This window comes from Euleptes europaea, chromosome 5, assembly GCF_029931775.1.
Source record: "Euleptes europaea isolate rEulEur1 chromosome 5, rEulEur1.hap1, whole genome shotgun sequence".
Lineage (NCBI taxonomy): Eukaryota > Metazoa > Chordata > Lepidosauria > Squamata > Sphaerodactylidae > Euleptes > Euleptes europaea.
The window spans coordinates 44,560,186-44,588,110 of NC_079316.1; the positions used below are offsets into that span (position 1 = coordinate 44,560,186).

Here is a 27,925-nt window from a genome sequence, read left to right on the forward strand (position 1 = left end):
CAGATAACTGGGGGTGGAAATGCATTGGAAAGGTAAATGGAAATTTGCTGATTTGTTGCTCTGGAATACGTTTAGGACAGGCTAGAAAAGATGACAGCCTGCCGCTCCCAGTGCCCTGTCGCCAATGTGGGTCCCTCTTATTGTTTCTGCTCCTGCTGAAATCAAGTTCAAGCGACTGGGACTTGAATAATGTTTCTGCTCCCCATTGCAGGCACCCGTTTCTTTGTATGTCTGGGTTCATCATTTCTTGAAGTAATACACTCATGGTTGCGGTTCTTGTCCTGTAGAGATTGGAAAGGTTCCCCACCCCCACCCCCAGAATTAGAATGAACTAGAAAATAAGCTTTTAAAAATGATGGATGTCTTGTACATGTGATATATTTTTCTGCAGAGGCATTGGGTAAGTTCCTCTTTGAGCTGCCTCAATATGAGGACATGTGGCATTAGACTTCAGTTCATCCTGTCCAGTGTTGTCTGTGGCTGCTTTCCCGGATGTCAGGCAAAGGGCGCTTTCGTGTCTTTTAACTGGGAATATTAAGGGTTGAACCTTAGGAATTTGTGCATACAAAGTGTATGCTCCGTCATTGAGCTTGGTCACTCTTGTCTTCTAGTTATGCATCAGGATCATTGATCTATTGTAAAGTTTATTCTTTGAGGACTTTCGGGGATTTACAAAATCATGCCTTGGTGCTAGGAGAACGGGCATAGCTGAAACAGTGCCTTGCAGTCCTATGTTACTGCGACTGTAAAAAAATTACAATCCTAAACCAAGTTGTACCCTTACAAATCTATGGGTTTAGAAAGGCATATCTGTGGCTAGGGTCATACTGCAATTAAGACAGTTTTGCTCTGGCTCTGTCTTCTTATTTTAGATGGAGATTACGGATTAAATATTAATTTTGCACCTCACGAAAAAGCAGAATGATGGCTGGCTTGATATCTCCTAGTCTAATAAGAAGCCATGCAGACAGCATATTTTTATTCTTGTCTCCACAAAAATGTGTTTGTGCAAGCCTTATTCTGTATCGGCAAACCTGTAGCTTTTTACAGGGGTCACAGTAAACGCAGAACTTTTGTTTTTAGGTTGTTTGTTGTTTTCTTCTTTTTTTGCGAGGGGTAGTAAATCTGTTTCTGGCATGAATTAATGTTAACTCTGCTGAGATCAACAGAATGTGTGAAGTGGTTTAGGCTGGATACTAATTTGTTTCCTCTTTAATGCATAGATTTCTCAATATTTGTGTCAACTAGGTAGTTCAAAAGAATATTTTTTGCAAAGGCTGTAGCGTTAACAGGATCACCGTGAATCATTCTCCTGAGAAAGAGCTGTAGATTTCTCTTGAGGCACCCCACCGGCGAATTCCTCATGACGGCTCCACCCTGCATATTTGGGACTAGCTGATGAAGATGGAGGTGCTGCGCCGCTCTTCTGTCTTTGCTGCAGAGGTGATGGACGTGTTTGATCGGTCTCCCACTGACAAGGAGCTTGTATCTCAGGCCAAGGTGCTCTGCAGAGACTACATTCACTCCAGGCTGATTCGGGCTGGAATTGGCTGGAACAAGCCTGAATACAGCGCACCTGCTCCTGGTGGCAAGTTATCAGAGGTGTCGAACATTCTCCTGAGATTAGGTAAGTGCAGAAACAGTGTCCCTCTTAGTGTGGTCATTTGGATTCCAAGAGCCTCTGGGTGGATCAGGGGAAATGTGCAGTGAGGAGTTTGGAAAGAAATGGAAAAGTGCTGCGATATCTTAGTGATGTCTGTTAGAGCATCCAAGGGAGCAGGACTTGGTCGTTATCCTCTGGAACTGCTCAGCTGGTAAAGTCACATGTCTTTACAATATTGAGGGCTTAGAGCCTTTAGGAAGTTCAGAACAGGGTATGCTCAACTGAGGCTTTGGGAATTCCCAGTTGCCCGTGTGCTTAAGAAGAGAGCTTGAGTTCGCTATTTTAGATATTAAAGTAAGTAGAAGTTGACTAGAGACAGGTGCTATTATTTTTTAGCACAAGGTGGTCTGATATCCTGTGATGTCTGCACTCTTTGCAGTCCAGTATCATCATGCACAGATTTGCAAGTTTTCCTTATTGTGCAGATATTGGCAAAAAATGGTTTAACCACGTGCACCACAGTAGCACATACACCACAGTCTTCAATGCTATGAAAAATGTTCTTTGCTTCCAGCCCAGACGCATTTACAATATGGTTCTCTTGGACTGGGATGCTGTCTTTCACTCCCTAGGCTGACCGTAATAGATTAAAAGATTTTGAAAAACAGAGAAAGTTGAGTGTTACACCTATTTTCCTAACAGTGAATGTTGATTTCCAGTGTCCATTGACTATAGCTGAGAGTGAGGAGTTGAGATCTTGAATTGGGGAGCTGCCGGTAGTAAACATTTGGGGGCTGCATTTCAAGAACAAAATACTAGTAACAGTCTGCTATAATACTAGTAACAGTCTGCTATAATTTGCCTTGAGTTCGCAAAATTAATCTGTTTTGCCTAGCAGCCTTGGCTATCTTTCTCTTGCTTGGGCTTTGCTGCCATTAGTGACTCCCTCTTTGTCACTTTCTGTCAATTGCATTTAAGTATTAACAGTCGTATGGCTTCAAGAAATGTAGGAATTTGTCCTCTTAGTGCTGCTATTTCCTCTTTTCTGCAGCCACAAACAGTATAACGCCATGTGCTTATGGCATTTAGTTATAGAACTGAAACGGTTACATTTAGTTCCTCTGCATGCTTAGTTTTTGCATGTTGAGCCTGCAGAGAGGAACAATCCAGTGCCCTGGGGTTTATGCAACTTTCTACCCATCTCAACTAGCACTTATATATAAAAAAGGTGTATCCTAAGTGCTTCTCAGTCCCTGCTCATATATTTACATGCTGAGTCAGACCTCTGGTCTGTCAAGCTCAGTACTTTTGACTCTGACTGGCAGCAACTCTTAAGGGTCTCAGATGGGACCTGCTACCTGACAGCCTTTCACTGGAGATGGGGCTTGAACCTGGGACTTCCTATAGGCAAAGCATGTGCTCTTCAGCTGAGTGTCAGCCTCTCCTTTCATCGAAAGGAAGAGAGCTGAATGTAAGAAACGAACCTTTTAAAATCAAATGAGAATCTTATAACTCCTCCCCCTCCTGCAGTGGCATACCCATCTTGGATTGTACATTGTTGTCTACAAAAATGAGATTGAAGGGATCAAGGCCTTCCTTCCCTGCTGAGTGGAGGGCCAGAGTTCTCTGGTGGTGCTGCTAGCACGTTTTAGTTCTTTCTTGAAACAATCATCTTTCTGCCAGTTGTGTCCTGATCTTGCCATTGTCTGCTCCATCTCTCATCTCCACTCTGGGCTCTCTTCCTGCTGTTCCTCCCCTTTCTTTGTTTTTGTTTTACTCCTCCACTTCAACTCCCTTTCTGTTTCTTTCCTCCCCTCTTTCCTGGCCAGGAGTGAGGACAGGGTGTGTGACTTGCATTCCTTTGACATGTGGGCGGTGAATATTTCAAAGGGCTAGAAAGTGCTGGAACATATCTGAAGGTGCCCCCTTGATGACTGTCCTGGCGATTACGTTGTGATTAGGATTTGGCTGATAGGTACAATAACTTGGCGTTCTGTCTAAGCAATGCTGCTTGAAACTGGAACATTCATAGAAGCCTTGAGGGAAATGCTACTTCAGTGTAAAACTACTTCCTCCCCACACAGAGACCTTGTTTCCCTTCTCTCAAAAGCAGTCTGATATGGCTTCAGAAGCCATGCTGTATTTCTGTTGTTTCCCAGCTATGTGTCAGGAATATGAAGCCCCTAGTTTCTGCAGCCCCTACAAACTGGTGTAACAAGTTAAACTTGCTTTAGCCTCATTTAGAATAGCTGGGGAACTCCTTGTGTGGATGGCATGCCCCTGTCCTTGCCCTGCCAAGATTATTTCAGCAGGCCTAGCGTGGAATTTAGATTTCCAGATATCTTGGTTATCATTCAACAGGAAGGAAATCTCATGGATCCATTCCAGTGTTAAATTATTGGCATAAACTTAATACAGGCTGTTTAAGTTTCAAAGCTTAACTTGTCTTCATTGAGCCTGTAGGCCAAACTTCACATAACACTGAAGTTCCATGATCACAACTTCTGGTTTGTAATTTGGCTCTAGAATTTGTAATTTGGCTCCAGGGAGCAAATTTGGGTTGAGGCCACAATGCTGGAAGAGGTTTTTGTTTTGTTTCTTAACTCACCCCATTGTGCTGTTTTTCCCAGCTGAAAATACTTACTTCCTGCTTTGCGTTAAAATCTAGCAGGAGAAAAAGAATGGCACAGTATTACTGAGTTTTTTAAAAAGCCTAGAATAGGCATTTCTGATTGGGGAAAATGTTAAAAGCTCCTTCCCCAGCTCAGCAGGCTCAGTCCCCTGGTTGTTTTTAAAGTCTGAATGAAATGTTGGGAGTTTGAATGACGGATCGCCAGCATCATGTGTTGTTTGACCCTCTAACCTACAAATGTCCCAGTGTCAGCTACTAAGATGAGAGGATGCAAGGAAAGAGTTCAATAAATCTTGAGACGAATACCCCATTGTTTTGAAAACTTTATCCTGATGGTCCAGGGTGGAGGACCCATGACAAGGGGAGCCTATTAATCTTGAGATAACTTCATGTGATTAGCACTCAGAAAGGACCATGGTAAAAATCTTAACAGTTGTAAAAAAAAACTTGGAAAATCACTTGGGCTTTATGTCATAACTGGGGCTGATTACATGCCTGCTAATAAATAAGCACTGTGGGAATCTTTTCTTCAAGCAGAGTAACCAATTTACGATGCTAATCTACAGCCTGTAGTGCTTCCTTTAGAAAATTAACACTATCCTCCATCCTTTTTTGCCACCAAATGTGTTTTACCCATTAGGAAGCACTTATCTTCTGTCCCCTCTCCTTTTCTGCTTTGTCTTAGAAGGAATCCCATGTTCCCAGTGCAAGGAACTCTCCACCCCCACCCCTGTGTGCAACGTTCTCTCTTATCAGCCCTTTGCATGTATACACCACATTTCCTTTCTGTTTTATCAGATCACATGAAACAATTCAACCATTCAGAGGGTCAAGTGTTTTCCTTGCAGGTGTCTCCAAACTTCGGGTGTTTCATCTTGCTTAATGTTAGGCTTAATTGAGTCTGCCAGATGGTTGCATAACTGATGAATAATGGTTATGTTTTGAAGTCCCTAGAATGCTGGTTTTCAAGTCCCATCTGTATGTTGCTAATGGCTACACTGTGAAAACCAGTGGGAATACTGTCGTCTCATGAGATGATAGACGAATAGCTTTATTTTGGAGCAATGGCAGGATTGGAAGATGTCGTAACCATGTTCCCTGAAGGACTGAGTGGCTCTTACCCACAAGATCAGTCAAACAGAACATAATCATATTTTACATTTTATGCTATAATCCTGTAAGTCCCTTTGCAGTGACAATAGCACAATACTTTGTCCACATGTACTAGATTAGCCTGCCTCCATATAATAAGTGGGGGATGGGGGATGGCCATGCTGCTTCTTGCCTGTTCAGCTCATCTGGATTAGAGGTCTGCAGCCTATGGTTCTAGAGCCAGATATGGCTCAGGACACAACCAAATATGGCTCTTTGAAAAAGAAAATGAAATTTTAAGGTATATTTGAAGAATAGGTGGAATGCTAGAATAGCATATGAAGGAAATGGCAGGCAAAGATTTTTATAGGATGGCCCAGACTAGCCTAATCTCATCAGATCTCGGAAGTTAAGCCGGGTCAGCCCTGGTTAGTATTTGGATGGGAGACTCTATCCTGGATCTTTGCATAGACCTCCACTTCTATGTGGGCCCCCCTATCTTTTCACTTTCTACAGTGCTGCTTTCACTCGGATGTCCCTCTTCTGGACTGGTAAATATCACCTTAACCCTCACTCTAGAATCCCACCCTCCTCCCTGTTATTTTCTTAGCTCGCGTGAATCATGTGTGTGTTTTTGCTGTGTTCTTAAAAACTATTTTTACAATAAAATAAAACTCAATTTTATTCAAAAGCCATTCATTTACTAAGAGTTTTCTAAAAGGGACTTTTATCTGTGTATGCTGGCAAAAGATCCTGGTTACCCAACCTCTCGCAAAGCTTAAGTCTCCATTGCTAATTCCCCCAACCAAAGCGGAGACACTCTAATTCGGGTAACAAGACCACCAAGGAAGTCTAGGGTCATTATGCAGAGGCAAGCATGGCAAACCAGCTCTGAATGTCTCTTGCCTTGAAAACCCTAAGGGTCGCCATAAGTCAGCTTCAACTTGACAGCACTTTCCACCACCAGAGGGATTCTTGGAGATGCCTTATACTTTACAGAAAGCAAAATGACAGAGGGGAACTATTGCCAGTAATCCAAGTACAAACCATGTGAGGTTTATGGCAATGCACTAAAGCAATTTCGTAGGGTGTTCCCCTGTATATTTGTTACTTATTGGGAGATCTTGTTTGCTGCTTTCTGATAAAGGTTTTGCAACAACCAGTGTTTGAAGTTGTATAGCTTTAGTTATGCAAACTGGGCTATTTTATACTGGTTCTTTGTTGATCTTGTGCTCTGAATTTTGACGTAATTTGGCTTTTTAATGGCAAAATATTGCAAATTACTCGTCTGGAGAGAAGGAAGGTCAAGCACTGGTGGAGTACAGGGGCACACTCCGATCTGATCATTTTCACAGTATTCACAAACTAGCAAAGCACTGCTAAATCGTCTTACTGACCTTAGCCACAGATGCCTACAAAGCTAATGTGGTTTAATTGTTCTGTCAGACTAGGGCTGCGGAGACCCAGGTTCAAATCACAAATCAGCTATGATGCTCATTGGATGTCCTCAGGCCAGTCACTCTTCTTCAGCCCAGCCTTCCCATAAGATTGTTGTGAGGATAAAATGAAAGAAGAGAGAATCACTTATGTCATCCTGAGGTCCTTGGAGGAAGAGTGGGATAAATAAGGTGTGGGTCACCTTCTGTGCTGCCGTTATATAGTAGGGAAGTTGCACAGCTTCCAGGGAGTCAGAAAAGAGATTTGAGTTGCTTGTTAAGTGATCAAGTCCATAAAAACACCCAGCAAATGGTTATGACATATGTTGAGCCTCATTCCACACAACTTGACAATAGCAATCAATGTGCTTTCTGGGAGAAGTATGGCACATTCCTCAGTATTATGGTTTGAGAATGAGGGGAAATGCTGTGTTCCTGAACAGAAGGAAAGTACACACTCATTTATTGCAAAATTATTACCTTTGTATATAATATATTCCTGAGACTGCAGCTGAGATGAATACTGAATTCACATTTAAAGTGCCTTTCAGCCCTTATTCTCTGTTGCGCATGTGTGAAAAGCAGAAAGGCAGCTTTATGTTCATGTGCCCCTGGGGAACAGTGGGCAGTTTTACATGTGCTTTTATCAGATTTCTGAATCAAAATTGGTGTACAATCTCCATTCATTCTTTTTGCATTTTACGATGCATGTGTAATTTCAGCTGTAAGACAGGGGAGGAGATGTCTAGTACGGTCACAGAGGACCCATTTTTGCCATCTCCCCTCCCAACTTTGTATTTTGAAAGCCGGTAAGTGGTCAGAGGCCTTAATCTACAAGAAGACAGTCGGATGTGTTCCCAAAGTGTGCTTCTTTCACAGGGCTGGCCCAACCACTAGGCAAACATAGGCTTGAAGTGCCTCCTCTTTCCCATGCACCTTTCTTCTGGAGGCTGCGGGGAAGCCACTGCCTGCTTGCCATCCTTTCTTTCCTTTGCTCCTCCTAGCCCTGCCCAAGTGCAAGCTGTCTCCTCTGCTGCTGCTGCTTCACTGCCACCACCCAATAGCCCTGCTGGGAGAATGGCACAGGGCAGGGCTGGATCTTCCAGTGGCCGCTGTGTCTGCAGCCAGTGGGGGGGGGGAAAGCAATGTAAGGGCTCTGTGATGTAAGGGCTCTGGTGGTAACAGCAGCACCCAGACCATTACTGCGTCACCTCAGGCCCCACAAGAGATTGAGGAGGTGGTGGGTGGAGGAGGAGCACCATGTCTCTCAGAGATGAGTAGCCACAACCCACCACCCTCTCCTCCTACGTCTTTCAGCCCTCCTTATCCCCTTTGCCAGCAATGCCAAGTGGCAGCACCTCTGCCATCACCTCAGGAGGAGCTGCCTTCTGATAGGGCTCCCAGCTGTCTGCAAACCCTGGGAGCAATTGAAGGTGGGAACTTGTTCTAGGATTAACAAAAACTCTGTGGTAAAACTATAGAGGTTTTTTTGGTGATTCCTAGAGCATCTGTGACGGCTGTTTTAACTGGAAGTGCTGGCAGCATGCCCCAGTCCCCCTCCCATATTTTCCTGCTGGCACTTCAGGCACCAGAGGGTAACACAACAGGTTGCCAGGAGGTCTACTGCTAAAGGGATTTGATGGTACTGTTGAGAAGAGTGATAAAAAGTTAAGAGTGTTTGCATTCATGCACAGTCACGCTAAATGCCTGCCTTGCCTGCCCTAGGTAGGCAGTAGCGGCAAGAGTAGCTGCTGTTTACTTCAGCAGGCCTGCCCAGTGAGAATGGTTTGTACTGCACTGGCTCCTTCTGGTACCCGGCCACCCTCTGTGGTAGCATGCTTCCCTGTGGCAACAGAGCAAGGCAGCGGGGCTTGAATCTCTGCACTTCCCCCCACCTCCTCTAGGAGTGCTGAGCAGGGCCAAGGAGGACCCAACACTACCAGCAGAGACCTTGTATGCTACCTGGAAAGTGATGGAAGGAAGTTAGAATATAAAAGTAAGTAATAAATCCCCTGATGCAGCAGGCATGCATCCCCACCTGCCTCTTAAAGCTGCTCCAGGTCCACCGTCCATCCCGACACTGGTTCTTGCATATTGACCAGAGCTGCAGAGGGCCGCACAAGTCCCTTCACCTCAGTAGAGGGGTTTCCCCTGCTGATTCCCAACAGCCATACTGTAGCGGTGGCTTGAAGGGAAGCTTGGTGTCAACTGGCTTCTAGAGTCTCCATATCTGTTGACTCTGGTCTTCTGTAGCTGCCCTGATGGAACTTGGAGGGGTTTTGAAGAGCTTATTTACCGGTACTTTAAATTTACACTGTTCATTTGAATGCCCAGTAAGTAAAAAGCTTATCCTAGACATCTCACTTTCTTCTCGGTTGAATGAAGCGGGGGGTTGGGGGGGTTGCTGCCATAGTTCTCCTAGGACACCCAAAAACCTTGCAAACGTTTGTGAAGCCTCCTCCTCCCAGTTTCATTTATGTCAGACTTGTACCTGATTATTATCTCATTATAAAGACATGTATGTGGTCACTTTCTGGCTACTCGCCTACCCTGATTTTCAAATCATGAACAAGGAACTGATGTTGAATGTGGTTTGCTGGCTTGCTCTCCTTTCCCATACTTCTGTGGGAAAAAGAGGATCAAGAAAAATGCTGAGCACAGTTGTAGCCTGGAGCATGAAAATCCCTTAGTCTGCTAGGCCAATGAGGAACTTGAGAATTCAAGAGATCTCCAGACTTTAATATCTTCCCATATTAATGTGAAATAGCTGATGACAGGCTTAGTCTGTCTCATTAATGTTTCACAGCTTTAGGCGGGCTGTATGCTTCCATCATGTTCCAACCCATGAAATTACTTTTTTGGTTAGATACAAACTTGACAGGGTGTTGAAAAAGGGTGTACACCCTGAAAGCTATGAGACACTCAGTTCTCCCATATCCTGTATGGAAAACAGTTTCCCCCCAGTGATCTCCGAGTCAATGAAACAACATTGTTGTGAAGATAGTTGGAAATCTCAGGAGCCAAATTTGAGCAGAAACTCTTTCTATACATATATTTTTTAAAAATTTACACAACATATTTCTCAGCAGTTCTGGCTGTCCCTTTGTTCCATGTTTGCCTTCCTGCTGGGTGCATGGTCTGAGAAGATGACAGGTGCTCACCGTTGTCCCCTTGACCCATCCTGCGCAGCCCTGCTTGGGGCAGCAAAATGCCTTGAACCAACCCTGATAACTGAACATCAACCATCACATAGCTGTCAGTCTTCCTGCAAGAGCTGGAATGTTTTCTTCTCACTTTGGATGAATATTGCTGATGTGGTACTCTACCCAGTAAATGGCTTGAACAAAAAGTGAGAAAAAGCATGACTCCTATTCCATTTTGGAGTATTTATGAGAGGTAAATGCAGTCCAGCAAGTTATTTGTTCTAGGAAAGTTCCTTGTTCTGGAGCTGATTCATTGCTAACAATGCAAGTAAGCCTGTATTCTCACCAAAGGTGGCCATGTGATAACCATGGCCAGCAGTCTGGGCACTGAATTCTAACATTGGGGCAGTATTCCCATCTGCTTGCTTAATAATAAGGCCCAAGCTACTTATGTGACATAACAAAGCTTGTATAAACCTTGACTCATTACTCGTTTATTGTTGAGAGAAGCAATTTGGTAATGTTCTCATCAAAGAATATGTTATCTAATGTGGACTTGGTTGCTGTACGCCTCGTCGTCTGCTGTTGCTGTTAAATCCATTAGTTTATTATAATGTCGCGGTGTGTGACTCACAGATTGTGCAAATATTTCCATATGCCATGAAATGAGTATAAAGTAAATAATGTAAGATTTCTCCCAGCGAGAAACTGGTTCATTTTGGTAACTTAAACCATTAATGGAACATTGATGCTCATTGCTTGCAAAGATTGAAGTGGAGCCTGATTCTATTTTAGCAGTCTTGTACAGTGGTCAGAATTATACATTGCTCTTGCTGCAATTAACATAAAATCACAAACAACATGTGAACATTTCCTGTCTTTAATTATCATTGTACCTTTCAGCATCAGTCTTTTTTCTGTGTAGTGGCAATGTCATGTATTCCTCTTAGTGGCAATGTCATGTATTCATCTTAATACATTTGCCACCTTCACAAAACAAACACTGCCTCTTGAAATTCAGACATCCCTTGAGGAATTGAGGCTTAAGAACTCTGCATGTCTGCTTCCGTCTGTTGATGCCTCAGCTAACACCTCAGTTGCGCATGCATTTCTTTCTACAGTAAGCACGTGCTGCCAAGTCGCTGGCTCCTTCTGATTAATGATGCACCCCTCATTGTACAACATCTCAAAGCCCACCCTTTGGGGTCAAGTTCACAGTTTTGTCTTCCCATAAATGTTCTTCAAACAATAAGCTAAGTGGTCCATGGCAGGATATATTGGAAGAAGCGGGTTGTTCAAGAAGTGGCAGTTGGAAGAAGTGGCAGTCTGTGTATGACTTAGTTCATATTGCTAGGCTGTGTTGAAGCAGAGGAAAAAAATTTAAGTATTGAGAGACCACAGAAGAGTACATCTTGTTACAGGATTGCAATAGAAATTTGAGCCAGTCAGATGGAATTTGCATCCATACTAGTTGAAGCTGTGTAAGGATTGAGTGGGATTTTTAGTCAAATGTTGTTGAGTTTCAGCTCTATAATTACTTGTAACTTCTCTTACCATTCTACTGGACTAGAGGCAGGAACTCCTGCTTTTTCTGTTCTTGTTGGGAATGTTTGCACATCCATAAGAGAGTTTGCCTCTTAGCTGCAAAAGGAGACGGCATGTTAGGAGGGGTAGTTAATACCCTGGAGGATAGGGTCAGAGTTCAGAATGACCTTGATAGACTGGAGAGCTGGGCCATAAGTAATAAAATGGATTTCAATTGGGAGAAGTGTAAGGTACTTCACCTAGGCAGAAACAACATAAGGCACAGGTACAGGATGGGAAAGAGTTGGCTTGGCAACAGTACATGTGAAAGAGATCTGGGAGTCTTAGAGGACCACAAACTGAACATGAGTCAACAGTGTGACATGGTGACTACGAAGGCCAATGCAATTCTGGGCTGCATCAATAGGAGTATTGTGTCTAGATCAAGGGAAGTAATACTACCACTGTATTCTGCATTGGTCAGACCTCACTTGGAATACTGTGTCCAGTTTTGGGCTCCACAATTTAAGAAGGATGTTGACAAATTGCAGCGTGTCCAGAGGAGGGCGATCAGAATGGTCAAAGGTCTGGAATCCATGCCCTATGAGGAGAGACTTAGGGAGTTGAGTTTGTTTAGTTTGGAGAAGAGAAGGTCGAGGGGAGACATGATAGCCATGTTTAAATATTTGAAGGGATGTCATGTTGATGAGGGAAGTAGCTTGTTCTCTGTTGCTCCAGAGACTAGGACACGGAGTAATGGATTTAAACTAAGAGAAAAGCGATTCCACCTAAACATTAGGAAGAACTTCCTGACGGTGAGGGCTGTTCCATGGTGGAATGCGCTGCCTCAGAGGGTGGTGGAGTCCCCGTCTTTGGAGCTCTTTAAGCAGAGGCTGGATGGCCATCTGTTGGGAGTGCTTTGATTGTGGGATCCTGCATGGTGGGTGGAGGGTTGGGGTCACTGGGGATATGGTGGGGGAGGTAGTTGTTAATTTCCTGCATTGTGCAGGGGGTTGGACTAGATGACCCTGGTGGTCCCTTCCAACTCTATGATTCTATGTGTGGATAGAAAGTATGTGACAAACAGTAGAGAGGCTGTGAAGGCCAAACTGGATAAAACCAGAGAATACATAAGAACTGCTATAGAGATGCTGGTATGGACATCTTTTTGCACAAATAGATTCATGCAGAGGAGGGTGGTGCTAATGAAATTTCGGTTTCATGTGCCCGAATTCCTCTCCCCCACACCCAGCAAAATCATGCACTTCATTAAAGAGGTAACACTGTTTTCTACTACTGATTCAATCACAGTATTATATTGTCCCAGTTAAGGACATTGCCCTGTCCTTTCCTTTTTACTGTTTAGAGCCTCTTCATTTAAAAAAGGAGGATGAATTTACACCAGTGCATCCATATAACCTCTTTACCTGGACACACTGTTTACTGTGTCTGCTAGCAGAAGCTACCAACCTGTCTAATTTACCATCCCCAGCCGCTGGCTATTTTGTTATCTTCATGCCTGTACGAAGATGGACCTGCATTTTAAAAAATGTAAGTCTAGGCTGGGGGCAAGTTTTAACAGGCCTCAGGAACTGCACACATCTCCATTTGCCACTCTGTTGTCCTAGACTGTGCATCAAGGCACCTTTCTCCTCGGCAAGCTGTGATTGCGGAAGTGAACCTGGCTGGGAGGGGAAAAATGGGGGGAGGGGTCTGCATGAAGAAAAGCTGCAGGTGCCATCGTGTTCCTCTGGCTCTTTGCATTGTACCCCTATGGCGTGTGTTACATATGAATAGGGCAGGGTTTTTTGTTTAAATTAAAGATCTGCCACATAGCTGAGGCCATAGGTTGGCCTACGTTGGGTGTGATCTTGTCAGAGCTGTCTCTTCCCCTTCTCCTACCCAACCCAGTATATTGCATTAAAATTATTGAAAAGCGCCAGGGAGCTCACTGCATAAATTCAGCCTATAATTCCTGAAGGGGAATGCATCTGTGCATAAGAAATGCATGAAGATTATTCTGCTAAATTTTATTTATTTACGTTATTTTTAATCCACCTTTCTCACTTGGACTCAAGGCGGATTACACAGAGGGAGTCAACACAAAAGGATCGGACATGCAATAAACAATGCAGTAGGATTAGGGTTGTAGAACCAACCGGAAGTCTAAAAATAGAACTGAAGCAAAACATAAACATTAGCATGACACTTTAAATGGAGCATCATTCCATAGAAGGATCCTAGTTTCTGCAAACTATATACAGTAGTATAGACCAAAGCTTCTTAAACTGTGGGTTGCGACCCCATATGGGGTCGTGTAACTAAATGTGGGGGTCACAAAAATTGATTTATTATCAGTAAATGTCTGATTTGTATACCTATTTTATATACCTATATACCCGGGGTTGGGCGAAAAGCGGTCGCGAGTGGAAAACGTTTAAGAAGCCCTGGTATAGACCACAGTCCCTTATAACTTTTCTAAGTAACTTTGTGAATTATTTAATACAGTGCAAGTCTATTCCCTATGTAGAGAAGCCCTCTTGAATAACTCAGTTTTGCACAGTTTGCGGAAAGCCAGGAGAGTGAGAGCCTTCCTGACCTCCTCAGGCAGGCCGTTCCACAAGGTGGGGGCCACAACAGAGAAGGCACATGTACAGGCAGTTGTTGTTTTTGCCCATTTGCAGCAAATGGAATAAAAAAGGAATGTTGGTAGCCTAATCCCAGTTCATATATGCTACTTAAAATCCTTTTTTTCTTCTGCTATTGGTGTATACTTGTGTAAAAAATACAGCCTGCTGACAGCACAATGAGCCATGCAGTAGGAGTAGGATTACAAAATTTCTGGAATTAGAACTCTGGACAGGAGAAGCGGAATATAGATATGGACCATGGGAAACAGGGAGTTAACTTTTTCCATCCTGTTTACTGTTTGATTATTGAAATGCTTTAAGCCCCTGTAGTAGGGGAAATGATGGGAACAATATGGATACTTGCCTTTTCTCCCATACTGGGGCTTAAAGTAGCCTGGGGGGGGGGGCACTTCTGATCATGGAAATGGTTCCTCTCATTCCTTGACACTGATTCATATGTGGGTCTTCCTATGACTCTTTCTTAGGAACAAATTACATGTCCAGAGTTCCAGTCAAACAATGCCAATATTGCATGTAGTTTGGTCCTTAGGCTAGAACAGTTCATGTTGTGTGTTCAGTCATTTGCTTGTTTCCTTCAGCAACATGGCGAGAACTGCACCTCCACACATAATTATTATTTTTAAATTAATACAATAGGAGCAATATACAACTATACGCACACACACACACACACACACACACACATATAACATTCACAACATATGTAAAATCTAGCAAGAACTGGGTTTCAAAATTAGAGAATGCACTTTAAAAACTGGACCAGGATTGCAAAACTGAAGAGCCATGCAATAAAATGGTATAAGCTATAAAATGAGCAAGACAGTGATAACTGCCTAAAGCTTCTGTAAAGTTACAGAAGTGAGGGAACATGTTTTCCCTTTCCAATTCTTGATTTATTTAATGAAAACACATGCTCACATATAGATTCTCACAATGGCTTACACAAAGTTTGAATGAAAAACATGAAAATTGAAAACTGTAACTCCAGACATAAATTTTGTGGTTGTTCCTGACCCAAGCAATGAGGCTGAATGTAAATCTGAGGCCTCTTCCCTTCCAGTGCATAGGGAGCTTTTCTGTTGGATACACATCGAACACCATTAAAACTGTCTTTTCCTCAGAGACTCTTGGTTAGGAGTGATGCACACAGCCATTTTCAGCTCATTTTCAATAGGGTGCATTAACCCAGACTGCTATTTCTTTGCCACTCTTCTGAAACTGAATGATGAAGGAGGTGGCGGGTTGTAGTGTGAAGACATCCTGACTCAGTCAGAGGCCTGGCTCACCTGCTGATGTCAACCCGAGTTCGCTGCACCTCACTGAACATGAGCTCTAAATTGTGTGTGTGCAAAGTGCTGTCAAGGCATGTTGATGGGATTGCGTTGGGCTCCAGAAGAAGTGTTTAGTTCCTAGAAGGCCTGGAGAAACTTTGCTGCTCTTGGAATGCTATTGTATGTGGTGCCACGCTCCAGTACTGTGGTCTTTGTCTGGAGGAATTCCCTCCCTAGTTGGTCAGTATTGTACACAGTGAAGCATGGCATTAGTGATTTGAAACTCATATGCCGTCTGGCTTGTTTTGTTTTTTAGGTGATGAGCTGGAGTACATTAGGCCCAACCTTTATCGGAACGTTGCACGGCAGCTAAACATCTCCCTGCACTCAGAAACTGTGGTGACGGATGCCTTCCTGGCAGTGGCAACTCAGATCTTTTCTTCAGGTGTTGTACTGCAATCCAGGGTGGGGGAGGGGAAGGACAAAGCAAGATGTGTAAGCACAGGCATGTTTTGGGACAGCCTGCAGGGTGGGGCCCGTTTGGCAAAGGATCCTGGCTGGAAGCAGTTGGCAATGGAGACCTCACTAATGATTTAATACAAACCCGTGTACGTTTTTCTTCTCTTCCGCTTCACCAGGTGATACGCCAGTCCCTCTCTCTTTCTCTTCTCACAGAAGGGGGAATTCATTTCAAGCTTTGGCTCACTATCTACCTCAGCAGTTATTCCCTTCAGCATTATTCAGAAATATCTAGTTTCTTCTTTTCCCTGACGGCTGAGATTGAACGCATTCCTTGCTAACTAGCTGGCATTCTGCATTCACTCTCAGGTGCCTGCTTCTTCTACCATGACAGGCAGAGTAAAAACCAAAATCTGCGATTTCTTTGTGATCAAGGGATGTTATTTCAACCTTGATACATTTGGGCTGGGGTGTATGTACTTGTATCTGACCAGTATATTGATTAGCTTGGTTTCCTTACACTCTGTTTCCCCCAGCCCCATACTGGCACTGCAGACTAGACTTGCTTCCAAAACAAACAAAAACCGAAAACCTCTTTAAGCCAGAATTAATAGCAAATCTAAGTAGGTAAGGTGATTTTTTAAAAATCTGTCCAGTTTTCATTTGTGAAAGACACTGAAATTCACCTACCTGCTTGTCAAAGATGCTAAATTCCTCATTCTTGTGTAAAGAAAGGATGGCACAAAGAGGCAGACGGAAGTTTGTGTCTGTTCATTCCCTGCTTATTCCCCAATGGGAATCCAAAGCAGCTTACAACATTGTTCTCCCCTTCTTCATTTTAACATCACAGCGACAACCCTGTGAGGTAGGTTAGGCTGAGAGAGAGGAACAGGCCCAGTGAGCTTCCATGGCAGAGTGGGGGGTGGGTGGGATATTAAAACCGGAGTCTTCTAGATCTGACACTCAAACCACTACAACATGTTTGTGTATAATGGCCATGGGGTAGGAAACCACTTTAGCACAATGTTGCAGATGATACGTTGCTTCTGGACAAAGATAAGCTGTCACTGAAAGGCTCCTTCAGCAAAGAGTTTGGAAATTACCAGCAAAGGCGCCACACAGCTGATATTTGCAAAACAGTTCAGTTTAGAGCAGAGCAGCTGTTCTTACATAACTTTGCTCATTTGTTGACTTTATAAATTGTCAGCACAGGGTACAGGGATTTTCTAGGACTGACACTGGATTTCTAAGAGTTGATCAGCTCCCTGTTTTACTTCTGCGAGCTGTTACTTGAGACCCCATTGCACACAAGTATAATGCTGATAGGATAATATTTCAGAGGGAAATGTGGAAACAGAGAAACACTTTCAGCGTATTACCTTCCCAAAATAGGTGTAAGGGGGGAAAACGTCAGATAACACACTTACTTTAGCGTCTGACAGTATGCACCTCCTCACAAGATGATATATGATTTACACATTACAGAATATACAAGCTGGGTTCAGGGTCCCCACCCTGTGTAATAGTCAGATATGAGTTACAGGTTTTCCTTAGTTCTCACACATGGTATATGGTCAAGGATGTGACTGTAGTGTGAACAGAGTAGAAGCTCTAGTCTTCCTTCCTGTGCCATTTTACCAACCTGAAATGGTCCTAGGAGTGCACTGTTTGGTTCATTGAGAAAACTCACGTGTGTTGACTAGCCACCCCTAGGACTTCTCAACTGGCCCTAACTCAGGATTCCTTGTATTTTGGCTAGAAACAATGCAACTACAGTGGGAAACAGATAAATAATTCTCTTTAGGCATGTAGCATGGAAACTGGTACATCTGGTGATGGGACCAATGGCATCTGCCGTGTTTAAATTTAAGTCTCCTGGGATTGCAGTGTAGATCGACTAGGGAGGACGAATATGGTGGTGGTGCATCAGGTATGCACCAGTGTGTGTGTGTGTGCTGTCAAGTTGCAGCTAACTTATGGTGACCCCATAGGGTTTTCAAGGTAAGAGACGGGTGAAAACGCATGGTCGCTTTTGCCTCTTTTATTCCCTGTTTCAGCCAGGATTCAGCCAGGATTGAACGCATGTGTTTTTGCCAAACGTGCATTCGATCCTGGCTGAATTCTGGCTGATACAGGAAATAAAGGAGGATAAAGCGACCATGTGTTTTCGCCCATTCAGAGGTGGTTTGCCATTGCCTGCCTCTGCATGGGCTGAGAGTGTTCTAAGAGAACTGTGTCTGGCCCAAGGTCACCCAGCAGGCTTCATGTGGAGGAGTCGAGAATTGAACCCAGTTCTCCAGATTAGAGTCTGCTGCTCTTAGCCACTGCACCACGCTGGCTCCTTTGCTACAGAGGGCCTTAAAAAGGGCCAGTGCAAACAACACTGTATTCTGCAAGTGGAGGCACAAGGAGTACAGTCCTGTGGCTTCTGGGTATAGGTGAAGCTCTGTGTATGCAGAAGCTTTCTAGTTTTCTTCCTGAAGCTGGTGAAGGCTTAACATATACAGTGGAGAATCTCTGTTTTCTTTTGTAGAAGATAACAGGAAATCACCTGGGTCTTTGAAATGTGCCCCTTAACTTAATTGAATAGTGAACTCAGGCAATCATCCTTCAGCTGGTAGGCAGTGAATTCTAAAATGGCTGTCATGTGTGGAAGCATCCCTTCTGCAAGCCTTCCCTTCCACTTTTTTCCTTTGGCCAAATGCACCCTCCCCATTTGCTAAGCTGGCAGAAGAATATTCCAGGAGTCTTCTCATCTTCTGGCAGTTCAGAAGACGAGAGTCAGCATGGTGTAGTGGTTAAGAGTGAATGGTTTGGAGTGGTGGACTCTGATCTGGAAGACCGGGTTTGATTCCCCACTCCTCCACATGAGCAGCGGAGGCTAATCTGGTGAACTGGGATTGTTTCCCCACTCCTACACACGAAGCCAGCTGGGTGACCTTGGACAAGTCACTCTCTCTCGGTCCCACCTACCTCACAGGATGTCTGTTGTGGGGAGGAGAAGGGAAGGTGATTGTAAGCCAGTTTGATTCTTCCTTAAGTGATAGAGAAAGTTGGCATATAAAAACCAACTCTTCTTATCCACTGAATGTGTTGCAAACGGACATGAAAGTCGTTTTTGTTTTTCTCAGACTAACATTCTGATTCAGGGTTATTTTCCATCCCCTCCTATGCAACTCATGCGCTCCTCAAGATGGCATCAGTGATTCAAATGATCCATTTTAGGCTGTTAAGAAGTTCGAGAGAGTGAATATGATTCATCTGAAGAGACACTTTGGCTTTTGTGACAGGATCCAAGCAAATAGTTAGAAGGCCCAAATCAGCATCCTGTTAAAGCTAGTAGAATGAAGGTTGGCTTGTGCCTCAGCCAGACATTCCACTCTTTGAAAATCAAGGCCAGAATCAGCAATGGAAAACAAAGCAGATGGAGGCAGTGGTTCAAGAATGGATCTTTAATGTTAAAAGTTCTCTACTAATAGAATGTTTGATTTTATGTGTGTGTGTGTGGGGGTGTTATTCCAAAAATAGTTGCAGAGGTAAACTTGGAGAGGGACATGCTAACTGCTGCTACAGTGCTATGATGCATTTGTACTCTGGTACAATGCTGGGTACAAAATACACACCAGCTGTGCCTCCCCTGTGAAGTGCTCCGGCATGTTTTTTTTTTTTTTTTGCTGTTTGAAAGACGCATAAAATCCATGCAAGCATCAGAAACCCAATTCTTTCCTCTTTGTTGTTATGTGTATTTTAAAGGGACAAGTATCTAAAACTGTGCCTATTTCACATCTGATATCCTTTGCATTCTATGGCAGTTCCAGACCTCTCTTGTGAATCTCCCATTCACTCACCTTCCATTTGGCAACGTCAGCTGGCCATGGAGCCATGTCCAAAGTCTAGCTCGGCAGCTTTGCTTTTTCTCTCTCTTTTCTTTCCTCACAGCTGCCCGATGAGGTAGCAAAGGCTGAAGGATAATGACTAACCCAAAGACATTAATGGAATGTCATGGTGGAGAGAGGATTTGAACCTGGGACTGCCCAGTCATAGCTAGTGGGAGGGAGAACTGTTTTTCCTATGGTTCTTTTATCCAAAATTCCTCCTGCCCATTCCCCATGCATGCACACATAGGTCTCCCTTAACAAACTGTAATATGCTTTAAAGAGAGTTAATTCAGGAGCAGTAAATGAAAAGATATATTTCTTTGTCACTTTCAGTGCCTCTTAGATGTGTGGATTTGGACTCTGAAACCACTTGTGACTACAAAGCTAGGGGTGGTGGCCGTTCTTTCCTGTCTTTGTATTGCAGATCTTGAATATTGGGCTTGATCACAAGTTCTTGATTCAAGTCTGTGGGTGCCACCTGCTCATTGGAGCCCATGAACATTAGGCAAAGGGTTCTCTTGATTTCTGTTTTGTTTGAACAGTCTTGGAGCTGTTAGAAGAGGGTTTTCGTGGGTGAAAAAAACACATACAAAATACGAAGGGGCCCTACCTCCCAGGTCCTAATTAACAATATCTGGTTGCTTCTCTTCTCAGTAGAAGACCTTTATTACAGTAATTAATCAGCATGTACTAAAACACTCGGAAAAGCATAAAGGAAGCATCCAAGCATATGACCTAAAGTGGCCTGGAATGCAGTGCTTTAAAGAGGTCACTTTTGGGGTGCTTTCCCACTAGGGATGCCAGCATCTAAGTAGGACCTGGGGATCCCCTGGAATTACAGCTTATCTCCAGGCTACAGAGATCAGTTCCCCTGGAGAAAATGGATAATTAGGAGGGTGGACTCTGTGGCATTGTGCCTGTCCTCCCCAGGCTCCATCCCCAAATCTCTGGGAGTTTCCCAGCCTGGATCTGGCAACTCTACCCCCACTATCCCTCCAGTGGCCAGGGTGGGGGGACCTGGCAACCCTATGTCCCATTGTGCCCAGGGGCCAGTTAGATGAGGATGTTTCCTGTCCTAGGCCAAGGGAAAATGAGTGTTGTCCTGAATGTCTGTCCTTCATTGGTGGCTGCTTGAGGAGGCGTCTCCTTCCTTCCACCCCCGGTCCCTTGCCAAGTGCAGATTTTGCCAGGTAATACTGGACTTAGCAAGCATGCCCTGTTCAGATGTCCTAAATAGGTGGAATAAACATAAGTGGGTGGGAAGCAGGTTGCAGTAGCAAGCCCTGCCCTGACTTCCATGCAGTCTTTGGAATGCACGTATAGAGCCTGCATGTGTACAAGTGCATGCTCTGCACAACTAGGAATCCTAAGCAGGGTTCTTGGTTGCATGGAGATGTGCATTCAAGTTACTTGCCCTGCACACACTCCAAAGAATGCGTGTAGTTGAGGGTAGAGTTTGCTGCTGCGATTCCTGCTTCCCCAACACACATTCGTTCTGTCATCCTAGAACATCTAGAAAGGTTTTTTTAACACGGTCTCCCTCTCAGCTTATTCCTATTCCTATATGAGAGCCAGTGTGGTGTAGTGGTTAGTGTCGGTCTAGGATCTGGGCGACACAGGTTCAAATCTCCACTCTGCCATGGATGCTTGCTAGGTGACCTTGGGCCAGTCACACGCTTTCATCTTTACAGGGTCGTTGTGTGGATAAAATGGAGGTGGGGAAAACAATGCAAGCTGCTTTGGATCTCCACTGAAGAGACAAAGGTGGGGTATAAATGTAAACAAATATGTGAGCAGACAGTATGGAAGGCCAGCATGTGCTGCGTCTGCATGATGTTGCTTCTGCTTTCCCATCTTGCCTCTCCTGCTGAAATGTGACTCTGAATATTGTTTTGGGGACAGAGAGTTGTGTACTTTGATCATGAAGTGGGGTAGATTTATTTATACCAGCAAGCAAAGTGTGGTTTTGTGAGCTTGGAGACTGACCAGACGCTTTCTCCCACATGGCTTCCTGGAGCTTTTCCAGGGGCCGGGAGGCCGATGCAGGGGGCTCCTCTCCAGCGAATTTTCATTTGTTCTCCCTCCTCTGAGATGCACAGTATTTACATACCTCCGCTCCACAGCTGGCTTCCATTTGGCTGCTCTTAAAAAAAAAAATCAACAGAGACAGCTTTTTTGCATTGCTTGCCAGCTGTGAAATAGAGATCTGTTTTTAAAGCAGCACCAGTGGACTGCTGTGCGGGGGTGGAGCCCTTGCTGGTGTCTCTCCAGACGGATTCCTTGTTTGCATGCATTTATGAGCAGGACAGATACATCAAGATACAGAAGCCAGGGTGGTTCAGGAGTGTCCTTGTAAAGGAGCAGCTTGCTTTTGCGAAGCCGGGAATAGGAATGGGTGGTGTTTTCATTAGATGCAGATTGCTGCTTGTTGCATGTGGGTGGGCAAGGGGGAGGTAAAAGAACAAGCAGTCTGTCTCGGCACCATCTGTAAGCTCCCACGCTCTAGTCAGACATCGCCTTACGTCTCGTGCTACAGATGTTAGAAGGTGGAGGTGGTGGGAGGGATGGCCACAGTGAGGCAGAGGGCGAATGGGCGGAGCAGTCGATGCCTCCTATGCAAACAAACCAAAGTCAGTGATGGGAAGCAAATGCTTAGGAGAGGAAATCAGTTCAAGAGGGCTAGAGGTAGCCAGGGGAGAGAAGGCAGATTTCTTGCCAGATCTCGGAAGCTAAGCAGGGTTGATACTTGGATGGGAGACCACCAAGGAAGACTCTGCAGAGGAAGGCAATGGCAAACCACCTCTGCTGAATCACTTGCCTTGAAAGCCCCTTGCTGGGGTCGCCATCAGTTGGTTGCCACTTGACGGCACTTATGCATGTATGTAGAAGTAGCCAGTATGGTGTGGTGGGTACAATGTGAGACTAGGATCTGGGAGGTCACCACTTTGAAACATCCTCCCAAGGGAAGTTTGGCTGGCATCTCTGCTACTATTATTTAGGTACCAGATGATGATGGTTTTGTTCTCTTGTTGGAGTCAGGTTCTGTGAGTTCATTCCGCTAATGGAAAATGGTCCTATGATGCGAGGAACCTTGTACTAGCAGAACAGGCATTTTCCACTGGAGGAAGGTTCCATCGTTCATAGAATGGATTCGTAAGATCCAGCCTATGGGGTTTGCTTGTCTGTTTGTCGCTGATGTGTAATTGTTAAATCCTTGTTTAGTTGGATGATTTTTTGTTTTTGATCTTTTATTATTTTCTGATAACAGTCCAGTCATATCTTGCCTCCCCCCGCTCCAAAAGAAAAAGAAAATGCCACTGTGGTGAACTACAATAGAATGAAATGATTCATTAAATATAAAACACAACATAAAATGCTAACAGCAGATAAGGAATGTAAATAACAGCATATAAATGGAAGCGCAAACAGCAGCGGATATACATTACATGAAAAGGTCACTCAGATTTCATAGTAGCAATAAAAATTCTTCATATGGTAAAAGCCAAGGAATAAGTAATCCAAAGCAGGAACAGGAATGGGATAAATGACACAGACTAATTAACCAAATGCCAACTAAAGGAAAAATAGTTTAACCTGGCATTTAAGACGATGCCAGGTGAATCTCTTTGGAGAGAGAGAAGCTATTCCACAGTTGTAGTGCCACCACAGAAAATGCCCTCCTGTTACTCACTGCCCACCTCAGTTTAGTTGGTGGAGGCACCTGGAGTGGGGCCTCTGAGGACCAGCAGAACAGCGTGGAAGCAGACTGTCCTTTAAGATACCCTGGTTGCAGCCCATTAAGGGTTTCCAAGGTCAAGGCCAGCACCTCGTACAACAACTGGAGGTGTTTCAGAACAGACATTATATGCACGGTGTAGGTATGCATCTGTTGACACTTGACCTGCAGCGTTTTGGACCAACTGCTGTTTCCAAGAGGCCTTCAAAAGGCAGCCCCATGTAAAGTGTGTTGTAGTAATATTCAAACCTTGATATAACCAGAGCATAATGGTTCCTGGCAAAAGATGCTTCAAGCCACAGATGCTACTTGAAACACCAAAGACGTGTATTAGGACCTGCCAGCCAAAATAGTGTGCAAGCTTTTGATTCCTCACAATACTTCATTTGGGATAACTATTCAATATCCAAAGGAAAGGGGGTGTTACTTGAGCATCCAGGACAAGATTCCTGATGATAGCAGCCAACCAATGGGAACTTAGTCTGGAGAAGGACCACATTCACCAAGGATTGAATTATACTTAGACTCTATTTTAAAATTTCTTTTATTTCTTTATCTATTTTTACAAACTATACTATGCCAATAAAGGTATTTGAATTTGAGCATCCAGGACTGGATTAAAAACACCCCCCAAGCTGCAGGACCTGATCCTTTTTAGGGAATGTGTGCACAGCAGGCAATAAGTCACTTCCCTGCTTGGAAGAACTAGAGTTAGCTGATGTGAACGTTATCGATGAGAAAATAAGTAGAAATAATTTAAACAAACCAGTAGAAGCCTGGCAGGCAGGTTCTTCTATGCCTCTTTACAAAACATTGTGTTCCTCTATTTTGTGAAATTTAAATCAAAGTGTTGGCGCATGAATCACTTTTATAAAATGGCAGGAAAGACTTGGCAATTATGGGTGTCGCAGTCCAACAGGAGAATTGCCCACTAATCAGAGCGCTGCAGTGTAATTATCACAGCAGCTCCTTGTGCGGCAAGAACCCAGCAAGGAACTCCACTTCCTTCTTGTGACGTCAGTGTCTGAATGTCAGCCCAGTTTCCTCCATCTTCCATCCAAAGTGTGCTGCTGGCTAAAATGGTCTCTTCCTTTTATTTCTGAGTTGCAGCTCACATTTCCCCCCAAAGTATCTTTTTAAGATATCGGCGTCAGCCACTTCATTAATCCTTAAATTTAGACCCAGGAACTTGGATACTATCTGCAGCATGGAGAGTTTTTAAACACCACGTTACTGGAGACTTGTTTTGCTCAGTCTTGACAGCAGTAGCTTTGTGCCCCAGTCTTAGAGAGTTTCTCTGCTTTGTTGTTAGAGTGGAGATGCAACGTGCCGCGAAGGGGAGCTGCTTTGGGCACTGGCTCCATTGTCTGGTTTCCAGCAAGGTCTTGAGCTGTCCATCTGCAGTGGGAGGCCCGACAGCTGACTAGTTCTGAATTAAACACACTTACCATTAGTTGTAGCAGGAAGATACCGCTTTGTTAGTCTTCCATGTGCCATAATTAAATGGCCTTCTACAGAATCAGACCATCGGTCCATCTGTCTCAATACTGCCTGCTCCTACAGGCAGCAACTCTCCAGGGTCTCAGGAAATAATGGCCTTTCCCCAATACCTACTATTAAAGATCCTTTTCAAAACTAGAGATGCCAGAAATTGAACCTGGGACCTTCTGCATGCAAGACGTGTGCTCCAGCACTGAGCTGCAGCCCCAGCCCCTGATGGTTAATGAGTTCTGAATTTTATCCCACAGGCGCTCCATAAGTCACTCACCATTGTTTGTCAGGTAGCCGTAAGTCAGTCTAGCTGGAAGTAATTAACTTACTTATCTATTAAACAGTAAAAATATATATACACATGAACACTGGAGACAGTAGTCTAGCTTCACAACATACTTTCCCCCCTCTAAGTTCATAACGGCCGTGTGGAAAAGTCTTTGTTTTCTCCTTTCAGGCATCACGTGGGGTAAAGTGGTGTCGCTCTATGCTGTGGCAGCGGGGCTGGCTGTGGACTGCGTTAGACACGCCCAGCCAGCCATGGTCCACACCATTGTAGACTGCTTGGGGGAGTTTGTACGCAAGACCTTGGTGACGTGGCTCAAGAGGAGAGGAGGCTGGGTAAGTGGCGCTGAATGTGACAGCCTTGCTTACAGTGTGTGGAAAAGTTATTGGCAGGAATGTAACTACTAGCAGGCAAGCACTAGATAAATTTCTCTTCGTGGAGCTTTGCTAGTCAGTCTTCCAATCCATCTCTGACCTGCGGTGACCCTGCTTATACTTTCCTCTGCACAGTCCTATTGCTTTGTGCCTGACCTGACTATATTTGCCATCAAGCTTCCAGCACAGTGCCACTAACCTAATTTGCTCATGACCTGCTAGCACATTTTCTATGAACGCAATCCTAATGCCTTAAAAGCACACACTCTCTGTGTGTATATATAATATGCACACAGAGCATGAGCTGAGCATGTGCTTCAGAATTCAGCTGCTCATGGGCCTAATGTGCTTTAGTTTGGGGGAATATTTCCTTGGGTTAGTATCAATTAAACCTATGTGAAAGCTGTGGAGTAACAACAGAAAAAAATAACTCAAAATTAATATTTAAATATTAAAAGATTGAAACACCATGTTATTGCCAGATATGCCCCTCTTCTAGCATTTCCTGTGACCCTTCTTTTCAGCTTCATCAGCATCTGAGGCAGGAGTCATTCCTGTTGTCTGTCAGTTCCACTCACAGTGGAAACACCTAAGAGTCTTCAGGCCACTGGATCATCTTCTCCATCATCTGTGCTGGGTGGCTCTGATTCCACTCATTTATCATCCAGAGGCTCATGGCTGGACCAATCAGGATCCTCTCAGGGGTTATGGCTATCTTGCTCTTCCTGCCTTTAATTCATATGCCACTTGCCTGTTCGATTATGTCTCTGTTGGGCACCTATGACAGAGTGAGGAACATTTTCCAGCAGGCTGGAACTGCAGATTACCAGGGAATTGACAAAAACATATTATGGACTGGATGCTGCCCATAGGAATGCCAGGTGACCACCCCTGCTTTGAAAGATTACTTCTCTGTATTAATATAAAGCTCAGAAGAATTAAATGTAACTGCCATGGTGGTTAACTGCAAAGATACACATCTCTTAGCTGTGTACCAACATTGGCTTGCATCCAGTGTTTCTGTGGACAGAAGGATTTCTACCCATGGAGTGTGTCTTTCTTGCCTCCCCCTCCTACTGCAGCCCTAAATCCTTCCACTCACAGAAACAAATTTGCTAGATATTTGCAAAACAAACACAGACTTGCTGGCAGCCTGTGGTTTTGTAGTTCTCAGCCATATAATGCTACTGGTCATACTGGTTAAGGACTGGCAGGTTGCAATTTGGCATAAACTAGGCCCTCTAAAGATTCCCAGCTACCCAGAACATGGGGGAAATACAACGTGGTGGTTTTAAGGAAAAACCTCATTGGAGACTGCTAGCCAGAATTCTTGTGGAACCACATCAGAAACCAGTCTGTACAATGTTCTAGGTGGGGAAAGTGCATAGAAAGTGGGAAGCACACATGTCTGATGCTCTGTTTTTCCCCACTCCTTCTAGACTGACATTACAAAGTGTGTGGTGAATACCGATCCTAACCTTCGTACCCATTGGCTTGTGGCTGCCCTCTGTAGCTTTGGTCACTTCCTGAAGGCCATCTTCTTTGTGCTCTTGCCAGAAAGATGACATCCAATTGCAAAGTGACGACCATCTCCTTGGGGACCCAGGCAGCATAGAGAAAGGGAAGGAATGAGATGGGAAGGGGTGTGTGTAAGAAAATATACATTCCTTTCCCAGCTGCCTACATGCAAATACTTTCTTCAGCAATGGGAAAAATTTCTCTGAGTCATTTCTTGCAATGCCCTTTGCACTATGACTGGCGAAGATCTTGTTCACAAGGGCAGGAGACCAGTATGCTTGCAGCTCAGTTATTTCCTTCCTCCCCACCCATACCATGTCACGTTTACACACAAGAAAAGCGAAGAATCCTAGCCGAAGCTGCCAACAAGACGACCGTGCCCCTTTAACTGTAAAATGGCAACTGTTCAAAGATTTCTTTTCTTTCAGGTGGCTTGTAGATCCTCCAACCTTCTCTAAACACTGCATACTTGAAGCTGGGCGGGGTGGTCTTCTGAGGTTAGAGTCCTCACAGCTATACAGCTCCCAAGGGTGAACCACACAGGGATCTTGTAACATGAATAGCAAACTGTCCACTACATCCTTACATGAGGGCTTTGGATTGTGGTGATAAACAAGGAATACTTTAAAATGCTAATGGAATAACAGAACCCTGAGATGTTAGCCTGCAGAAACTGTTAAAAGGCTCAGAGAAGTACTCTCTCTCCCCCTCCCCCAGCTTGACTCCCTGTGAGTTGCCTTTGAGGGGGAAATAAGTGGCATAATTGTCTTGTATCCACTGCCATGTATTTATCATGTACAATGTGCAGCTGTTTGTTTTGTGGTAAACAAT

The 27,925-nt window shown here is 44.2% G+C and overlaps 1 protein-coding gene across 1 annotated transcript; it reads left to right on the forward strand.

The window, feature by feature from the left end:
- The first annotated feature begins 1,248 nt into the window (after positions 1-1,248).
- On the forward strand, positions 1,249-27,163 carry BOK (BCL2 family apoptosis regulator BOK). Its single transcript, XM_056850010.1, has 4 exons — positions 1,249-1,627; positions 15,669-15,797; positions 25,374-25,537; positions 27,016-27,163. The coding sequence occupies exons 1-4, from the start codon at positions 1,399-1,401 to the stop codon at positions 27,139-27,141; spliced, it is 648 nt and encodes a 215-aa protein (XP_056705988.1). The 5' UTR covers positions 1,249-1,398; the 3' UTR covers positions 27,142-27,163.
- The last annotated feature ends 762 nt before the right edge of the window (positions 27,164-27,925 follow it).

Excerpts from the sequence above, each read along its gene's own strand:
- BOK (XM_056850010.1), top strand. The coding sequence starts at position 1,399 with ATGAAGATGGAGGTGCTGCGCCGCTCTTCTGTCTTTGCTGCAGAGGTG. Across the intron at positions 1,628-15,668 it reads GAACATTCTCCTGAGATTAG|GTGATGAGCTGGAGTACATT; the intron begins GTAAGTGCAGAA and ends TTTGTTTTTTAG. Across the intron at positions 25,538-27,015 it reads TCAAGAGGAGAGGAGGCTGG|ACTGACATTACAAAGTGTGT; the intron begins GTAAGTGGCGCT and ends CACTCCTTCTAG.